Raw genomic sequence first — 21,330 nt, forward strand, 5'->3', positions numbered from 1 at the left:
CATGTGATATTTAATACTTTCTATGGTAATTTATACTTGATCTTAGCCAAAAGGCTGAGAAGCAATTGTATGGTAATTTATAAAATAAAAAATAATAAAAATGTAAATACCTGTCAGCTGTTGGTGACAATATTGATGTGTAAAATACAGCGGCCCCAACAAGTGCCACTGGACCTGTGGTTTCTGAACAGAACGTGGGAAGATGACTAAGGAACTCCAGTGATTGGACACTATGTAAACCCATCCTCGAAATGTCAGCCTTGCTAGTGTTGGTCAGAAAGATACCAAAAGAGGCTTATGTTCTCCAGGACCTTTTATTGTGGAAAAGGTAACATGAACAGAAGGTTTCGAATGCTGAGAGCATTGCAGAGTTGATTTTCAGCTCTCTTGTCCTCCCCCCTTAACAGGCACAGTAATGTTAAGCCGAAAGAGGCACAGATTGAAGACCCAGTGACTGTTAGCTTAGGAACAAATTCCAAATACAGGCACTAAATAGATTTGCAGGGACTGTGGGAAGCAAAAAGCAACTTCATAACTTCATAAGAATCTTTTTTTCAGAGAAGGCTTACTATATGAAATTGTCCCAGTGATTCTTTATGCCTGATATGGTTGAGGAGCATAAGCTGGTACTCTCTCGTCTATTGCAGGATCTGGGAAAAGCTGTTGTGTGAAGGGGTTGGCCACATGCACAGTTGGAACAGCCAGGGCAGACTAGAATGGATAAGGAAAAACAAGCAGCATTATGAGCACAGTCCCTTGGTTCGCCTCTGTCTCAGCAGTGGAGAGCAGAGAGCTCTGCAGGCAGCCCCCACTCATTTCTGCAGCAGGGATTTGGGTTATTTTTTACAAAGAAGAGACTCAACTTACCCTTTTGCCATGGAGTAGGGTTCGGTAGGCAAAGAGGGCCATGGCACATGCTATGCTGACCTCCAACATGGAAAATATTGCCAGCACGCCTACAATTCCTGTCCCAGAAAGCTGAAATAAGAAAAACATAGAATGTTAGATTGAACAGGAGGGTCTCATACAGACTTCAGAAATGTCCTGACTCATCAAAAGAGCTATCTCCCTCCTGTTCAACTCTGTGATATTTTCCATAACAGCAAGGAGACGATTACAAAGAAAAAAAACCCACATACTTATTTTCTGATATTCCTAAACAGTCTACTTGCTGAGAGGAAAAGTCTTCTGGTGTTTTAAAGAAATCAAAATTAATTTGTATTTCTCTGAAATAAGCATTTGATGACAATAAGGAAATATCCAGAGGGAGTTGATTGCATATGAGCAGACATCTTCCTCTGTTTCCATCCTACAAAAGCCACTTCACACTTTGATGCCTTATCTATGCAGAATTATAAAGTGCTGGAAAAGGAATTCTGCATGTATTTTGCCACACTCTACCCAGTGCTCCTGTGTTGACCACGGGGTTGGTCTTTCTGACATCATCTATCTGCAAATGTAATTTTCTCACCTTGTATCTTAGCGATCACATTCCTAGGAGTAGGGTTAGAAATACAGAGAATTTTCTCAACAGAGCTGCTGTATAATAAATAGGAGACGGTAGCTATACTCTGGCATTGGGAGAGCAGTCATTGTGGTCCATGGCAGGATACTCACCACCATCCAGTAGTTCTGATAATAGTAGCCGTTGGTGTTCAGATCCCACACAAACAGAATCACGCCAACAGAGGCAAAGATAACACTAATAATGTTCATTGCCAGGGTGCTTTTCAACTGTTGGAGGCAGTAAGAACAGAAAACCAAATAGAAGACAGGTGACTTTAAAGGGAGTGGGAGTTTAGCCGAATTGATGGTTCTCAATCATTGACATCTTATTTTAGTTCTCATTGTGCTGAGAGATGAACTCAAGGTCTGGTGCACCCTGAGCAAGTGTTCTACCACTGAGTGTGTCCCTAGCATGAAACAACATTTGTGACATCCACAATTGGACAGAGTGAGAGACTTTGGAACGCTCAAGTCTACATGCGATGTCTTCATCAAACCTTCCTCTCAGGGTCAGGGATCTAGGGGGAAGATTTTGTTATTTTGTTCCTGATACCTCCCTCCCTCCCTCCCTCCTGCCCTCCCTCCCTCCCTCCCTCCTTTCTTCCTTCCTTTCCATCCTCCTTTCCTTTCTTTTTTTTTTTTTAATGAAAGAGAAAGAACATGAAGTTGAATGAGTAGGAAGGTTGGGAAGATCTGGGAGGATTTTTTTTGGGGAGGGTAAGAATATATTTAGATATATTGTATGGAAAAAATGAAAGTAAAAATTAAAAAGCAGCTAGGTGTTGTGGTGTACACTTTTAATTCCAGCACCTGGGAGGCAGAGATAGGTGACGCTCTGTGAGTTCGAGGCCAGCCTGGTCTACAGAGTGAGTTCCAGGACAGTGAGGGTTATTATAGAGAAAATCCCTGGCTCAATAAAAAGAAAAATAAAAAGTAACTCTACTTTGTAAAACCAATAAAGGACAAACAAGATTTTTATTTTTTGAGATTTATTTATTTATTTTAAATTTGTAGGTGTTTGCCTGCATGTATATCTATATACCATGAGTATGCAGTGCCCAAGGAAGCCAGGAGAGACCATCGAATCCCCTGGAACTGGAGTTACAGAGATTATGAGTCACTGGGTGAGTGCTGGGAATAAAACACAGGCCCTCTAGAGGAGTGGTCAAGTCAGTGACCTTAACTTCTCAGCCATTTCTCCAGTCACAAGAGCAAACTTTTAATGGGCATTATTCTCTGATAGGTATTTTGTTCTACATTTAAAATGATATCACTTTTAACTCTTACAGCTATCACACAGGAGATAGTACCAGTATTAGCTTTACACATTCCTATCTAATTGTACCGTCCCCAAAGACAGACTCTCTTTCTACACAACCTCTGAGGGGCAGGGCCCTATACGGAGAAGGATGCTCTGTTTTGTTTTGGGATTACAGTAGATATGACTAATCAGAGCTAGGCTGGTTCTACCTCTAGCTTGATCCACTATTTTATCCGGAGTGCACAGACAACATGATTCCATCTTCCCATCTCCCCTACCTTTTGTTCTTGCACATAGCTTCATATAATCTTGACACCACTTCTGTTCTAGGTTTAGGGGGAAAATGTCTCTCTCCTGGTTTGCCATTAAGGCATGAAATCGCAACAAGGGGCAGGCTATGGCTTGAGAGAACTGAACCCCCATCTCTGTGGACATTTCTGTGCGCTCTTATCCTTGGAACCAGATGTTTTCAATGACAGTTTAAAGAACTGACAACAGAGACAATCTGAGTAAGAATAGGAATTACACACCAGTGAAAAGTAAAATACAAGACAGAGCTGAGAAGTGGCCATGAACACCGGGACTTTGTTATTGAAGGGGCATGCCGGTGGGTTTTGGTTTCTAGTTTCTTCCTTGGTTTTACCTGAATGTCGTGTGACCCAACAGAACCAGGGAGCCATTGGGCTAAAGTTTAAACAACACTTACATATATTAATGTCCACTCTTCCGCTTTCCAGAGTCTGGATGTGGCGCTCTGCCTTTCTGGGTGGCAAACTGAGTGTACCCTCCCCCCCGCGCCAGCGCAGGCATTACCTGATAGCTGGCAGATATTTTGAGAACGAGCTTCCATCCCCACTCTTTGAATCTACCCTCTCAAGCTGTCCTTGGCAGTAAATCAAACCAGTCTTTAAAAGGATTTAAAGGTAGACTGTTTTCTAACTTACCAGAGAGGGGGAGGGTTTCTTGAAAGCCGATACGGAGAGTGAGCCAGAAGCAATGAACTGTAGAAACAGACAGATTCGTGACTGGTAGGTTCTCTGCTATACCTGAGACTGTCTCCTTAGGCAGGAGGCTGCTCTAGCTGCCCATGTTTGGTTTCCCTCACACACCACTCAGTTATTTTAAGATTCACTTTGGGGATACATCTGTGATTCCCCTCCCTGTTTTCTTGCATGTGAAGAACTGTTACAGATGGCTCTGAGTTTGCATGGATGATTGCACCTCCTGCTCAGCTTCATCTTGTCCTCAACCTCATCTTGTCAATGGCCTAGTTTTGCCATGTTTCCGATCGCTCCTCACAACTCTCCATCCAGCATATTGGTTCTTGATCTGTGCTTGCATTTACAGTGAGTTTAAGTTGTCAGTCTCTAGCAGGGAGTACAGGCCCCCTTTCTCATGCTCAAGCAGAGCTGTTATTTCTCAAAGTTCTCTAGCCCTCAGACATGCCATCTATCAAGAACTGAGCTGTGAACAGGCTGTAAGGGAAGAGATGTCCAACAATCTACTCACAGAGAGTCCACCCCAGAATGGATATCCACCAATAAAAGCAACAGAGCAAAATGCCCAAGACATATGGTAATTGATGCTCAGCAACCCAAGAACAATTCCAAAGCCAATATGCATCAATCCAGTTATGATATGGACCGCCTGAAAAGGAAAACAAAGAGGTATTTTAAAATGATTCCTTTATTTCTAGTCCATGAAACTCCCGTTTATTTACTGTCCGTCTTGCCAGAATCTCTGAGAACTCATCCAAACAGTGAATGATTTGATGTATACTGAAACAACAGGGGAGGAAGGGCCTCAAGTCAAACCCTTGTTTGGAATCCTTAGCTGTCAGGGAAATGCACATCCAAATGACTCTGAGATTTCATCTTACACTTATCATAATGGATAAGATCAAAAACACAAGTGACAGCTCATGCTGGTGAGGATGTGGAGTAAGAGGAAGACTCTTCTGTTGCTGGTGGGAGTGCAAACATGAACAGATGCTTAGGAAATCAAAGTTTCTCAGAAAACTGAGGATTGACCTGCTTCAGGACCCAGCTATACTGCTCCTGGGCATATACTCAAAGGATGCTCTACCATACCACGAGGGCACCTGCGTAACTATGGTTATTGCATCCTTCTTTGTAGTAGTCAGAAACTGGAAACAACCTACATGTCATCAACCAAAGAGCTGATAAAGAAACTGTGGTAGACTTACACACTTACAGCTGTGAAAACGATGACATCCTGAAATTTGCTGGCAAATGGATAGAAGTAGAAAAGATCATCCTGGGTGGGGTAGCCCAGACCCAGAAAGACAAATATGGTATGTCATTACTCATTGGTGAATATTAACTGTAAAGAATAACCATGCTACAATCCATAGACCCAAAAAGCTAAGTAACAAGGAGGGTTCAAGAGAAGACACGTGCATCTCACTGTGAAGGAGGAATAGAATAGACATCACAGATTAATGGGGAATAGTGTGTGTCTGGATGGGGAGGGGTGGGCATGGGAACAGGAGTTATCAGGAGGGGAGAGGATGGAGGGAGAGAGAGTACTGGTAAAGACAACTGGAACTAGGGGAATCTCTAGAATTAACTAGAAACCTAGCACAGTGGAAACTCCCAGGAATCTATGAGGGTGACCCTAGCTAAGACTCTTAGCAATGGGAGATACAGATTCTGAATGGCTATCTCCTGTAACCAGGCAAGACTTCCAGTGAAAGGATTGGGACCCCAACTAACCCATGTAATCTTTGGCTTACAATCTGTGCTGCCTACAAAATATGCTGGGGTAAAGGTGATGTAGAAATTATGGAAATGGCCAACCAATGACTAATCTAGCTTGAGACTCATATCATGGGAGGGAGCCCACCCCTGACACAGCCCAGAGACCAGGATAGAATCAAACATGACTGGCAAAAAAAATAGCCAATGAAATGATTTCTAATGATATTCTTCTATACTTATAGATCCTGTTGTCATCAGAGAAGCTTCACCCAGCAACAGATGGAAACAGGTACAGAATCTCACAGCCAAACATTCGGCAGACCTCAGGGAATCACATGGAAGGGGAGGAAGTATTATGAGAGCCAGAGGGGCCAAGGACAAGAAAACCACAGAATCAACTAACCTGGGCTGGTAGGGCCTCACAGAGACTGAACTGGCAGCAAGAGAGTTTTCAGGGGACTGATTTGGGCCCTCTGTACATATGTTACAGTTGTGTAGCTTGGTCTTCTTGTGGGACTCTTTAACCATGAGAATAAAGGTCTGTCTATGACTCTGTTACCTGCTTTTGGGACCCTTTCCTCCTACTTGGTTGCTGTAGTAGGAGAGGAAGTGCCTCGCCTTATTGTGATTTGATACTCCATGGCTGGCTAATATACATGGGAGGCCTGCCCTTTTCTGAAGAGAAAGGAGAGAAATGGGGAGAGTTGGATGGGGCAGAGATAGAAGAGAGGGACTAGGAGGCAGAGAGGGAGGGAAAACTGCAATTGGTCTGGAAATTGACTATTTAACTAATTAAACTCTGTTTGAGGGGCTAGTAAGATGGCTCAGTGGGTAAGGAATTTGTTATCTAAACAGATGACCAGAGTGTGATACCAGTGGGAAGAACTGTGCAGAGACTGCACATTCATTTCCCAGCTGCCCAGACTCGAATAATCACACAGAAACTATATTAATTATAACACTGCTTGGCCTATTAGCTCAGGCGTCTTATTAACTAATTTTTATATCTTAGATTAACCCATTTCTATTAATCTATATATCATCATGAGGTTGTGGCCTACCAGTAGGGTCTGGCATCTTCCTCCTTCAGCAGTTATTTGGTATCTCCCTGACTCTACCTACTCTCTCTATCCCTTCCAGCCTGGCTATAGTCTGCCCTGTCATGGGCCAAAACAGCTTTGTTAACCAATGGTAATGAAACATATTCATAGCCTACAGAGGGGAATCCCATATCATCTCCTCTTTTCTGTCTAAATAAAAGGAAGGTTTTAACTTTACCATAGTAAAATTTACATATAACAAGACAGGCATGAAGCAAGAATTACAGTTACAGTATTTAGTCTATTTGTACCTGGGAAAATTAAAGAAAATATTCTAACATCTATTTTATCTTTGTGAGTCTAAAGTTTAATAACTAACTTATCTTTGTCATAACTGAGGAAAACTATATCTAATCTTCAACTCCATCAAAAACTCCAGAAATGATATAATATTACCTAAGTTAACAGGAAATGCATTGTAAGCAACTTCCAAAACTCTAGAACTGACAGAAACATCTCACTGCCTGGACAGTCACCCAGAGTTCTTCTGTACCATTGGGGCATCCATCTTCAGCCTACAGGCCCATAGTATCCAGCAGACTTTTCCATGAAACAGGGAATGTGAAGATCTGTTCTGCCTTGTGATGGCAAAGTTTATCAGTTGCTTTCTTCTATGTCCTGCAGAATGTCTGGCAGTTTCTTCTATGAAGCAGGAAGAACCACCCCATCTTTTGAAAAGTTTATTAGTCACTCTTCTATGAGTCCTGCATGTCCAGTTTATACAGCATACCATTAACTAGTCTAGGTAAGAACAGTTTCGTGCTCAAATGGCTAACCTTGTCCCATTGAAGGCAAATTCCACAACAAGTTTCTTCAGTACCCACCAACCTCTCTGAAGTAATTGGTACAGAATTAGACATGTCTCACTGTTGAGAAAAGTCCAAGTTCTTAAAACATTTTAAATGCCATATTCTATAAGTCTTTGAAAGGTTTGAAGAATATCTATCTAAGTGAAATATATCTCTATATGTCTAGAAAACCTAACTAATATAACTACAAGTTTGACTATTCTAAATGACTATTCATCTGTATTTTAAATTATGCATTATATTTTTAAATGAACTGCACAAACACAATACTTTAAACAAGAGCAGAAATATATATGCACAGTGAAACAAATTGACCTTAAATTTGTATCAGTAGACCAAAATCCATACCAATGTATCCATCTCTGTACATCATACGCTCCTTATTTTTTTCTTTTAGAAATTGACCATGACCATTAATTACTTATAATTAACCTCTTTTAAATGAAAACAAACATTTATAAACAATCATTTTGGGAATTTGGGTGTAGTATTTTCCAAACTATTTTCTGCTATTTGTTGGGCAGAGTAATTTTAGGGTTCATGGAGACCTTTTGGGGAGATTTTGTTTCATAAAATCACATTATTCTGGAAGAAATCCACAGGTTCTTATCTTCTGTGTGTATACTCTTTTTCCTCTCTCTCCCAAGCATTCATACATTTTAAAAATACAATGTATCTTGTTTAGAGTTTTTTTTTTTATGTCTGAATCTGTCTTTATTGTGTATCTTTAATCAATTTCTGACCAGGAGCACCTTTCCTTTTTTTTTTAATGCTAAGTGGCCATGGCTAGGATCAACTCTGTGGCCTTGCCTGTTTGCTCCTCCCCATCCATCGTGGTGGAGGTATGCTCACTTCCCTAGCTCCAGGGATGCCCAGCTGTTCTGTGTCACATTAAGCAACTAGCACGCCGCTCACAAACCTCATTTCAGTTTAGAACCTCCTGAAAGAGCCATAGCTGTCCATGCAACTAGCACAAACCAGGAAGTCTTCTTAAAGAAGCTGAGTCAGGAAACCTTCTCTTAAAGGAACTGTGCCTCTGTTTCCTTCTAGCAAACAGAGCCCACCCAAGAAAATGCTGTTACCAAGAAGCCATGCTTAACTCTGTTCTTTTTTTTTTTTTTTTTTTTTTGGTTTTTCGAGATAGGGTTTCTCTGTGGCTTTGGAGCCTATCCTGGAACTAGCTCTTCTAGATTAGGCTAGACTCAAACTCACAGAGATCTGCCCGCCTCTGCCTCCCAAGTGCTAGGATTAAAGGTGTGCGCTACCACCACCCTGCTAACTCTACCCAAGCTCTCTCAGGTTTTATTCGGATATAGTTGCTTCACGTTGGCATGCCATTTTGTAAACTGAGACTGCTTGTTCATTTCTTGCTTCCCAGACCTAAATAATCACACAGAAACTGTATTAGTTGCAACACTGCATGGCCTATTAGATCAGGCTTCTTATTAGCTAACTTTTACATCTTAGATTAACCCATTTCTATTCATCTATATATCACCACGAAGCTGTGGCCTACCAGTAAGGTCTGGTGTCTTTCTCCTTCCACAGCTACATGGCGTCTCCCTGACTCTGCCTACTCTCTTTATATATCCCTTCCAGCCTGGCTATATTCTGCCCTGCTATAGGTCAAAGCAGCTTTATTCATTAACCAATGGTAATGAAACATATTCATAGCATACAAAAGGGAATCCCACATCAGAACTGAGTCTTGCAAATTGCCCCCTGACCTCCATATATGTGCTTGCGCGTGCGCACGCGCGCGCGCACACACACACACACACACACACACACACACTAAACATTTTTAAGAGGCACTTTGTTTGATTTCCGGATGGTCTCCAGAAAAGCCTTTAGAAAATGTGAGTCCTTAAGAATCTCCTAGTGTTCTCTGTGAGTCTATAAGTTTGTAAAGAATGCTGTGATTGGGGTGACAGTGACTGTCTTGCAGAAGTAGCACAATTTCCTGTTCAGGCAGTGCTAGTCACAAGAAAAGGAGTCAATAGAGATGAAGTCACTCCTAGAGTATCAAGCATACACCTGACAATGCTCTACACATCTTGCCTGTCACTCTACCAACAACTAGGTGGAGATGGAAAGTCATAAGAAATCAAGTGCCTAAGGGCACACAGTTATGAAGGGGCAGATGCCCAGAATGCATGGCAGTGGACTGACTCCAAAACACATTTGGAATCTGTCCTTTCAAGCTTAGCTTGGTTCCACCCATTCTGGGTTGTCGTGGTCATTATGCTAGTTAAATGAACCTTTTCTTTGTTAATTCCTCATATTTTAAGATATAAAACACATGGCATCATTTGCTTTTATATTTTCATGTTTTTAACTTTAAAAGTTATTATTATCTTATTTTCCATGTCTGGATGTTTTTCTTGTATGCATGTCTGTGCATCATCTATATGCCTGGTGGTGCTCCAGGATGCCTGAGGAGTGGGGTCTGACGCCCTGGAACTGGGGCTACAAACAACTGTGAGCCACCAAGGGGTGCTAGGAATGGAACTGAGTCCTCTGCAAGAGCAGCCACTGATCTTAACCCCAGCACCATTGTTCTAGTCTTTGTACTGTTTGCTTTTAAAATGCTGATATGCAACTTTTCTCATACCAGGTGAGAAGGATTCCACCAATGATAAGGGATAAACCTTTTACTTTCTTATCACTCTTTTTTTTCTTTTTTCTTTTGTAGAGTAAACATAGTTTTCGGAGAAGCAACAGCTGCTGTATTGGTCCAAAGCTCAGTGACATATCCACAGTCCATTTCTTCTGAAGTTTATGCTTGATCTTATCTATCCAGGAAGACTAGGGCCACAGAAATTTCTGCGTTTATTTTCTCAATGAATAGTAATGAATAAAATGAAATTGAATTAAAAGAAAACAACAATTTCATAAATATGCTAAAATAATAATACATTGTTGAAATGCACTGAGACTTGTGAAAGCCATGAACCTTCCCTCTGAACAATTCTTCTTGTTCATCCACATGTGTTCATCATCCTTTAGACACAGCTTCTGAGAGCTGGTGACCCGTTTTAGCCAATGCTGTGTCTCAGACTGGAAACTCCTGCATCTGACTTCAGATTTGTTTCCACAAGTCGTTCTCTAGGAGCACAGTCTGGGTACAGACTTCCCGTCCTTGCTGTCATCATGATGAAGGGAAGTTACAACTTTTCATCCCTATTGGCCCCTCTTTCTGCCCATATAACCCTGGCTCTACACTTCATTGATTAAAATTACCTCCAGCCCCAACCACTTAAACATTCAACCTGTTCTGTGTTTTTGGTGATTGTCTCAGTTGATTTCATCCCCAGTTTCCTGTGTTGCTGTGATAAAATATCAATAGGCAAAAAGTAATTTAGATTAGGTTTATTTTCAGCTCACAATCCCAGGTTATAGTCTGTCACTGTAGAGAAGTCAAGGCAGATACTTCAAAGAGCCAATCATATCACATGAGATAGAAATGTATGCATACCTGCTTATTTGTTCATGCTCAGACTGGTTTCCCCACTCTTATATTGCCCAGGAATCCCAGCCTGGGGAATGGTGTCACCCATGGTGGGCTGGGTTCTACCAAATCAATGAACTTAATTAGACAAAGCCTCAAAGACACACCCACTGGGGAGCACAGTGCAGAAGATCCTTCATGGAGTCTCTATTCTCAGGTGATTCTAGGCTGTGCCAAGTTGACAGTTAAAGCTAACCATCACAGAGGTTTTGAGCAGAGGGGACCAAATATTCTACCCCCACCATCTGTGGTCCCCAAAGTATTGTGGTAACTTGGGGTGTAGCTTCACAGTCTTCGTGAAGAGGACCCAGCTTCTGCTAACTAATATTTTATTTTATTTTTAGCAGAACTTTGCCTTTTCTTTAAATATATTTTGATTGCATCTGTTTTTTTTTTTTTTTGCCAGGAGGAATGCTTCAAATGGATCTTTGTTCCACATAGTAAAAGTCATCTGTCTGCTCCAGATGTACCACCAGGTTTGTCCCCACCTCCCCTTTGGCCTCCTTCCAGCTGTTCCTTTCTTTGTGCAGCCTGCTCTATTTTATTGGCCTCCTCCTGTTCATCAAATACACCACACACAATCTTCTTCTAAAGCCTTTACACTGGCTATTTTTTTCTTGTCCTGACATCTGTGTGGTTCACTCTGAACTTCATGCCTTTGGAGTGCCCGTCTTGATCAACTTCAAGTTTCTACCCATTCACTGCCTGCTTCTTCTTCTCCCTCTTACACTCTATATGTTACTTACTTAATTTTTGTTAGCATATAAAGTACTAGGATTTGTTATGACATTTTCAAATGAAATTATTGAAATTATTGATATTTTCTTTCTCCTCTACTCTCATCTGTTTCTTTGCACCCTCTGCATACCCTTCCGCTCCCACAAGCCTCCCTTCTGTCTTCATGTTACATGTGTCCTATTGCCCATTCCCTTTCCTCAGCACCTCTTTTCTCTTCTTGTGATCTCCTTTCTACTTTCTCACACACACTGCCACCCCCCCCCCAACAGTAAAAGACAGGACATGTGTATGAGAGACAACACAAGATTTTTGTCTTTCTTAGTCTGGTTTGCCTCAGTCAATATCTATATAGTATTTTTTCACCTTCTCCCACACTCTCTAGATTGTATCCTTATTATGTGTGCAGCCTGATTTCCCCAGCTTGGCCATAGGTCCCCTGAAGGCAGAGGCTGTTCCTGCTTTGTACTTCCAGATATTTTCAGCAACTGTGTGAATTGGCTTTGTGAGCTATGCGTTCGCAGGGAATGCACTCCACTTGGCAGGGTAAGATCCAAGGAGCCAGTGTAGAACAGCTGCTGGGCTGGAGGGTGGAGTACCGTTTATTTTTACTTGCCTGAAACACTGTGACTCAACTAAATTGCCAAAAAGCACTAGCTGGTAAGATGGCTAGGAAATTCAAGTACATAGTGGGCACCTGTTGTCTACTGACTCCCGTAGCCAAGATTTTGGAGCTGTACCGATAACACATTGGTGGGAGTGTGTGAAGAGGTATGGGGAAAGCTAACAAATGGTGGTGACTTCTGGGTAAGCGTGTGGAGTCTTCACTACAAGTCAGGCTTGCTTTCCAATGCTGATAGAAACAAGATTGTGGGTGTCCAGTTCAAATCAACTTTCGTGAAGTAAAGGAACAAAGACATAAATTTCCAAGGGTTTTTAACATTCTGCTTTCTCCAGACTGTTTGCTGGTAGTTCTTTTCCCTTTCAAACAGTTTTCAATGATCTCTTTAAAGTTAATTCATCTTTATAGGAATATACATGTGTAGCCAATCCAGCGACAGAGCTGAGGTTGTCTAAAAAGACTTTCATAGCAGTGAGATCAAGCGAGAAGTAGGAAAAGTCTCCTGTCAATTGTTAGACTCATGACTCAATCTAAAATAAATTAACCCAGAGTAACTCATACACAGATTGAGCTTTTCTTTCAGGGAAAGGCACAGTTAGCAGAACAATCTTCCAATATTTTTGCTCATTTAACAATATGCTGTTGTAACTGACAGATGCACAAAAACCTTGCAAATGAAACATTAAAACTCTAATGGCAAATACACTTACCCCAAGAGCCATTGCTGCATCTTTATATTTGGGGTTGGTTGTTGTTGTTCTTGGAGCTGGATGCCCTGTTGGCATACGCAGACCAAGCTGATGGGTAGTGAGGATTCCCGGAGATGTAATGTAAGAAAGTTGCCCAGTCTGTACTTGGTTTCCTGTGTTTAGAAAACCCAGAGGTGGTTGAGGATGAAGAGCCATGGAGCTTGTTGGTGCGTAAGGATTGGGAATGGTGACATGCATCCCAGGGTAGGTAGTTGTCTGGGAAGACGTCATTATGTCCTAAGCAGCAGAAAACATACAAAAGTAACACATTTACCAAGATAAGAAATGAAAGGACACCTTGTCAAGTGTCCGTTTTCTATGCAAATGGGAGAGAGCAAGTGAGTAGATACTGGTTAGTGACAAGCAATAAAAATTTGATTCTCATTTGACCTTGGAATCCCATATATCCTGGGGCTCAAAATAAGTAAAGGAGGGATGATGGGAATACATTTCGTTTTCAGTTTTTCATATTGAGTTTTGCAGTGTGTTCATGTACATGTGCATGTGCACATGCATGTGTGTTTTTCTGAGTTCATTGCTTTTGAAGGACTTCAGAAGGCAAGGGGGACTGAAGTGTCAGGATTCTGAACACATGGTCTGAACAGGTGCCCCTATTAAAATGCCAGTGGTTTGATACAACAATGGGTTTGTTATATAATTTATACTTCGACAAAGGGTGAAGACATTCCTCCCCCAGGGCTCTTTGACATCTGTGAATACAAGAAGATGGCTTGCAGAGAAGATCTCAAAAATGAATCCAAGGATACTGAACACAATGCTTTTTGTGTGCAGTTTTCTTCTTTCTTTAAGGATTGCTAGTGACTTTTGTCCACATTTAATCATGGAGATTTACTTCCATTCAAGTTTCCTTGGCCACACTGGTATTGGAATTTAAAATAGTTCCACACTAGCCCAGACTGGGGTATAATAAAGGTTTATTTATTTAGGGGTAAACTCACAGAAAAAGGAGTGATCAGCAGTCCTGGAACTGAATCCAGCAGCCAAGGGGCTTGTGCACACCCCTACATCTGCTGATATAGTATCCAAGACCACCTCCTAAGTGGGCCAGCTTCCCAAAGGCCATTGGCTGAAGGAGTTCTCACAGCACCTCTCCCTTTTGTCTAAATAAGGAGGGTTCCAAACCCAATACAAAACTATATACAATAAGAACAAATACCAAGTATAAAAATTAGAATTCCAACCAGCATAAACAATATCAATCAAGAAACACATGCTAAATGTTTCAATAGTTATTCTATCCTAAGCATTCTAAGTCTTATATTAGAAATGGCTTGGCTAAGTCATGAGACAAAAGTAACTATGACTATCTAGTCTTCAATCCTATCAAAAACCCAAGAAAGGAAAAAGAATTCCAACAGCACATTGGGCCTGAGATGCTGAATGAATAAGAACCCTCAAGAGTAGTTTATCTAAATAAAATAACATTAGGGAGACTGACATCAATGGCCATATGTGAGCTAGTGATTTTCCCTAACAAATAATTTTAATCTTGGACCTCCTTCCTTGCCATCGAGTTGCATTATTGACATCAATATTGTTTTCTATCTGTTGCTGTAACAGATTAGCAGTAAGCTAGTGAAGCCTCCCCTCAGACTTCAAATGAACTCTTTAGGATAAAATTCATTGCATACTGCAGGAGGTGTGTACTGTGTTCAGTTATAAGCATCAATTTGGGCTTAGAATTCTGGCTCTGACACCAGCTAAAGTTTTGTCGAACTTTCTTTTCTGTTATTTCTCTGCAATACGGTGCTAAAATCAATAAAAGAATACCTTCCTTCTAGGGCTGCGAGGAGTGATTCCTCATGACATGCAAATAACTATTGAAACAGGAATCATGCTTGACAGACCGAGTTTCTGAGACTAAATATTATTCCAGACCTTTTTTGTCTCCAACCTGATACTTCATTAACTATGGTACCTTGAGCATCTTTCTCAATTAAATCCTTGTTAGCTCCTGCATCTAAGCTGTAAAACAACAGATGTTGCCATTTAGTTGGTACAAAGTTTGAATGATGGCAGTTTTCATAAAGCCATTTGAAGACTTGCCACCCTAGAGCAAGAGCTTGAAGAATAGCAGCGACTATTGTGGAATTAGCACCCAAAGTCTTATTTCAAGTAGAGAATGTAAGCCCATTTGGCAAAAAGGGTTGGACTTCAAGAGATCAGTGCAAAGAGGGAGGAGACAGGAGATGGGGTATAGTAATAAGGCAGGACAAAAATTCTCCTGGGCTTAAAAACTGAGTCCATTGAAATGATTGCCCTATGAGAGAAGGTGAGGGAGAAAGAGAGATAGGGATGGAGATAGAGACAGATAGACACACAGAGAACATTATTGTCTTTGTTGCAGATCATTGCATATTTTTGCATATATTTTTAAACATATCATTTAAATTTGTTAAGCAATTTTCAAGATGTTTATTTACCATCGATTTCTGATTTTATATCTGTTACCTAGTTTCTGCATATGGAAGTTTCATACATAATACAGACTCTATATTTTTATCTGACTCTATAAAACCCATGCAAGCCTCAGGATGTATTTGTGCCACATCAGGCTATTGTTTTATAAAATGATAAGAAATGACCCAGTCCGTACTTTTTGGTTAATACCAAAATGACTTAATGCATACACATGATGTCCACAGGTACAAGTGATGCCAGGATGACGATTTACTGATTATCCAGTCACAATGATGATGCACAGAAGGGAAAGCCAATAAGTTCAGTCACGAGTCATGTTCTTTTTTTATAGAGTTAGTTCATTTTTTTTCACTTAGCAATTGATAAGCTATTTATAATCAGTTGTCTTTTTTAAAAAAATGAGAACTACCACAACTAATTTTTAAGCACATGAATACATAAAAACACCAAATTTTTCATGAACTCTAAATCATAGGGACCACAACAATAAGAGAAAAACTAGCCAATAAGCTAATTTCAAATAAAGGTGGGAAAAACACAATTGTAATTTCTATTTTCCTCTTTTCTGTCTTTGAGCAGAGTAGAGTTGATACTATCATTTACAATGTATTACAGAGTAAAATTGGTACTATCATTCAGTGTACTACAGAGTGGAGTTGATACTATCATTTACAATGTATTACAGCATAGAATGAAACATCAGAGTGACACAGATATTTTCACAGAATCATGCAGCAATACATCTAAAGGCATCATCTTTCAGCAAATGTAAAATGCTGACCCAGTGAAGGACCCCTCTCCCCACCTTCATTTTCCAGAAAGAAGCATCTTAAATGTCTCATCCAAGTGCTTCAGTGTGTCTGTTGTTCTATGTGGTCCCATGGTCACCACGTTATTTCCAAGGATTCCCACTTGTTGGTTACTGTCCCTGGAATTTTATACATCTGCACCCACTGTTCTTAGCATGAGATGTATAGTTATGCATATAGAGATATACTTGAAGTGCCTCTAACCTGCCTTGTAGTAATTGTCTTCGTCTCCGGGTTTCTCTCTCCCTCCTTTATCAGCTGTCTCAATACAGACTCAAGACTTAACTCCAACCCAGAGACTAGAATGCGGCAGCGAACCCACCAGTCAGACCAGCCCCATTTCATACCCACTGAGAAAGAGAGGCAGAGTGGTTTCAGTGGACTTAGGCAGCTTTCCTGGCACCTCTGGCTTTTCTTTCTCAGCTCTAAGATCTGTTCTGGTCTCAGGTATTTATCTGGAGTTTATAAGTATCTTTACTTCCTTGCTTCAAATTAGCCTATCCCACTTCTACATAATTCCAAAGTCCTTTTATTGCCTGGTTTCACTCTAATTATGGGACTATGTTGTAGTTTACTTTCCTCTCATTTATGCTGGGAAGTGTGCTCTGGGTCTTGTTTTAAATTTATTATTTCTTTTTTTTTTATGTTTGAGATAGGATTTTATTATGTAATCTTTTTTTAATTAATTAATTAATTTTTTCATTGAGAAAAGAAAGGAAAAAAAACAAGTTTCCACCTCCTCCCAGCCTCCCATTTCCCTCCCCCTCCTCCCACCCTTCTCCCCCTCCTCCCACTCCTCTCCCCCTCCCTCTCCAGTCCAAAGAGCAGTCAGAGTTCTCTGCCCTGTGGTAAGTCCTAGGTCCTCCCCCCTCTGTCCATATCTAGGAAGGTGAACATCCAAACTGGCTAGGCTCCCACAAAGCCAGCACATTGCGTAGGATCAAAACCCCGTGCCATTGTCCTTGGCTTCTCATCAGCCCTCATTGTTCGCCATGTTCAGAGAGTCCAGTTTTAACCCATGCTTTTTCAGTCACAGTCCAGCTGGCCTTGGTGAGCTCCCAGTAGATCAGCTCCACTGTCTCAGTGGGTGGGTGCACCCCTCGTGGTCCCGACTTCTTTGCTCATGTTCTCCCTCCTTCTGCTCCTCATTGGGATCTTGGGAGCTCAGTCCAGTGCTCCAGTGTGGGTCTCTGTCTCGATCTCCATCCATCACCAGATGAAGGTTCTATGATGATATGCAAGATATTCGTCAGTATTGCTATAGGCTAGGGTCATTTCAGGTTCCCTATCCTCAGCTGCCCAAGGAACTAACTGGGGACCTCGGCTTGGGCTCCTGGGAGCCACTCTAGGTTCAAGTCTCTTGCCAACCCTAAGGTGGCTCCCTTAACTAAGAATTGTGCTTCCGTGCTCCCCTATCCAACCTTCCTTTATCCCAATCCTCCTTTTTTCCCCAAGTTCCCCCCATCCTCCCCTTCTCCCTTTTCTCTCCCCATCTCCCCTTACCCCCATTCTACCTCACCCCCAAGATCCCAATTTTCTCCCCGGCAATTTTGTCTACTTCCCATAGCCAAGAGGGTAACTATATGTTTTTCCTTTGGTTCACCTTCTTACTTAGCTTCTTTAGGATCACCAATTGTAGACTCCGTGACCCTTATTTATGGCTAGAAACCAATTATGAGTGAGTACATCCCATATTCATCTTTTTGAATCTGGGTTACCTCACTCAGAATAGTTTTCTATTTCCATCCATTTGCATGCAAAATTCGAGAAGTCATTGTTTTTTACTGCAGCGTAGTACTCTAGTGTGTATATATTCCATACTTTCTTCATCCATTCTTCCATTGAGGGGCATCTAGGTTGTTTCCAGGTTCTGGCTATTACAAATAATACTGCTATGAACATGGTTGAACAAATGCTCTTGTCATATGATAGGGCACCTCTTGGGTATATTCCCAGGAGTGGTATTGCTGGGTCCAGGGGTAGGTTGATCCCGAATTTCCTGAGAAACCGAAACACTGATTTCCAAAGTGGTTGCACAAGATTGCATTCCCACAAAATTTATTATTTCTTTTCATTTATTTTACTCCTGACCTCAGTTTCCCCTCCCTCCTCTCCTTCCATTCACTCCCCACACCCATCCACTCCTCTGTCTCCATTCAGAAAGGGGCAGACCTCTCATGGGGGTCAAGGAAGCATGACACACCAAGCTCCTCTCACTGCCTCAAGGCTGGGCGAGGCAACCCAGCTTGGGAATAGGTTCCTATAAGCAAGTTTAAGCGCCAGGGGCAGGTACTGATCCTACTGTTAGGAGCCCCACAAACAGACCAAGCTACACAACTGTCACACACACACACAAACTGCTTCTTTTGGTCCCAAACAGGCCCCCAGCTGTTGGTTCAGGGTCTGTGAGGTCCCACAAGTCAGCTATCTCCGTGGGAGAGTGGGTTCCCCTCTCATGACCTTGACCTCCCTGGCTTGTACAGTCCCGTGTGCCTCTCTTCATTAGGGCTTCCAGGGCTTGGCTGTGGATCTCTGCATCTGCTTTCATCAGTTCCGAATGAAGGGTTTCTGATGACAATTAGGGTAGTCACCAATCTGATTGCAGTAGACAGCCAGTTCAGGCACCCTCTCCGCTATTGCTAGGAGTCCTAATTGGGGTATTCCTTGTGGATTCCTGGGAGTTTCTCTGACACCAGGTTTCTCCCCAACTCCCCCCCCCCCACCCCGAAATGTCTCCTCATCAGACATCTCAAATTTCATTACTCTCCCCCACCCCAGTCTAGCTCCTAGCCTGCTCAACCGGATCCCTCATGTTCTCATCCCTCGCCCCACCCCCAGTTTATCTAGGAGATCTCTTCTCTTTCCCCTTCCCAGGGAGAGCCATGTGGTCCTTTTTGGGCCTTCCCTGTTACCTAACTTCTCTCGGGCTGTGGATTGTAACCTTTTACTTTACAGCTAATATTTACTTATGAGTGGGTACATACCATGTTTACCTTTCTGGGTCTAAGTTATCTCACTCAGGATGATTTTTTTCTAGTTTCATCTATTTGATTGCAAATTTCATGATGTTATTGTTTTTTTTTTTACAGCTGAGTAATACTCTGTTGTGTAAATGTACAACATTTTCTTTATTTGTTCTTTAGTTGAGGGGCATCTAGGTTATTTCCAGGTTCTGGATATTATAAATAATGCTGCTATGAACATAGTTGAGCAAGTGTCCTTGTGGATTTAACATTCTTTGTTTATATGCCCAAGAGTGGTAGGTCTTGAAGTTGATTGGTTGATAATTTTCTGAGAAACCACCTTTTTGATTTCCAAAGTGGCTGTACAAGTTTGCACTCACACCAGGAGTTGAGGCATTCTACATCCTTTCTGGCATAAGTTGTCTTTAGTGTTTTTTATCTTAGCCATTCTGACAGGTATAAGATGATATCCCAGAGATATTTTGATTTGCATTTCCCTGATGACTAAGGATGTTGAACAATTCTTTAAATGTTCTGGGACAATTGAGATTCTTCTGTTGAGAATTCCCTGTCTAGATCTGTACCCCATTTTTAAACTGGATCATTTGGTATTTTGATGTCTATTTTCTTGAGTTCTTTATGTATTATGGAGAACATCACTCTGTCAGATGTGGACTTGGTGAAGATCTTTTCCCATTCTGTAGGCTTCTATTTTGTCTTGTTGACAGTGTCCTTTGCCTTACAGAGGCTTTCTGTTTCAGAAGTTTCTGTTTATTAATTGTTGATCTCAGTTTCTGTGCTACTGGGGCTACATTTAGGAACTTGTCTCCTGTGCTATTACGTTCTAGGCTACTTCCCACTTTCTCATCTGTCAAGTTCAGTGTGGTTGGATTTATGTTGAGGTCTTTGATCCACTTGAACTTGAGTTTAGTGCAGGGCCATAGATATGGATCTATTTTCATTCTTCTACATACTGACATCCAGTTATGCCAGCACCATTTGTTGAAGATGCTTTCTCTTTTCCATCTATATTTTTGACTTTTTTGTCAAAAATACAATGTTCATAAGTGTGTGGATTTATGTCAAGGTCTTTGATTTCATCCATTGATCCATCTGTCTAACTGTTTTTTTTTTTCTGGTACCATGCTGTTTTTATTACTATAGCTCTATAATAGAGCTTGAAGTCAGGGATGGTGATACCTCCAGAAGTTCCTTTATTGTATAGGATTGTTTTAGCTATCCAGTTTTTTGTTTGTTTGTTTTTCCATATGAAGTTAAGTATTGCTCTTTTGAAATCTGTGAAGAATTGTGTTGGAATTTTGATGGGTATTGTATTGAATCTGTAGATTGCTTTTGGTAAGATTGCCATTTTTATTATGTTAATCCTCTCAATCTATGAGTGTGGGAAATTTTCCATTTGCTAATATCTACTTTGATGTAGGAGGCCCTTCTGTATTTGTGTTGCTTTCATTGGTTATTAAAGAAACCGCCTTGGCCTAGTTGATAGGGAGGAACTCAGATAGGCGGGGAAGAGAGAACAGAATTCTGGGAGGAAGAAGGCAGCAGAGAGAGAGCTGCCATGAAGCTGCAAAGTCAGACAAGCTGAATCTTTCCTGGTAAGCCACGACCTCGTGGTGACATACAGATTATTAGAAATGGGTTGAATCAAAATGTGAGAGTTAGCCAATAAGAGGCTAGAGCTTATGAGCCAGGTAGTAATTAAATTAATACAATTTCTTTGTGGTTATTTCAGGGTTAAGCTAGCCGGGTGGCCGGGATGACAAGCAGCCTGCAGACCCAGCTGTAAGCCAGTCTGGGACTGAATGCAGCCCGTTCCTCCTTACTAAATGGACTATGGATATTTTCCTTTGTTAAAAAAAAAGAGGGGGAAGTGGTTTGGGAAATTTGTCTGTATTCTGTCAATCATGTTTTAAATAAATGCTGATTGGCCAGGCAGGAAGTATAGACAGGTCAACCAGACAGGAAGTAGAGGTGGGGCAATGAGAACAGGAGAATTCTAGGAAGGAGGAAGCTCATTCCTTCCGGAGTCCTACCCAGATCACTGAAGAAGCAGGATGTGACCCGCTCTGCTGAAAAAGGTAC

The 21,330-nt window shown here is 41.4% G+C and overlaps 1 protein-coding gene across 1 annotated transcript; it reads right to left on the reverse strand.

Annotated features, from left to right (window-relative positions):
• Positions 1 to 534: 534 nt before the first annotated feature.
• On the reverse strand, positions 535 to 13,245 carry LOC142851082 (membrane-spanning 4-domains subfamily A member 12-like). The gene is made up of 6 exons (XM_075974990.1): positions 12,975 to 13,245; positions 4,277 to 4,414; positions 3,712 to 3,768; positions 1,618 to 1,734; positions 868 to 978; positions 535 to 711 (listed from the first exon to the last, which is right to left on the reverse strand). Exons 1-6 carry the CDS (start codon positions 13,242 to 13,244, stop codon positions 595 to 597), a joined length of 810 nt encoding a protein of 269 aa, XP_075831105.1. The 5' UTR covers position 13,245; the 3' UTR covers positions 535 to 594.
• Positions 13,246 to 21,330: the final 8,085 nt, after the last annotated feature.

Source organism: Microtus pennsylvanicus, chromosome 5 (genome assembly GCF_037038515.1).
Source record: "Microtus pennsylvanicus isolate mMicPen1 chromosome 5, mMicPen1.hap1, whole genome shotgun sequence".
NCBI lineage: Eukaryota > Metazoa > Chordata > Mammalia > Rodentia > Cricetidae > Microtus > Microtus pennsylvanicus.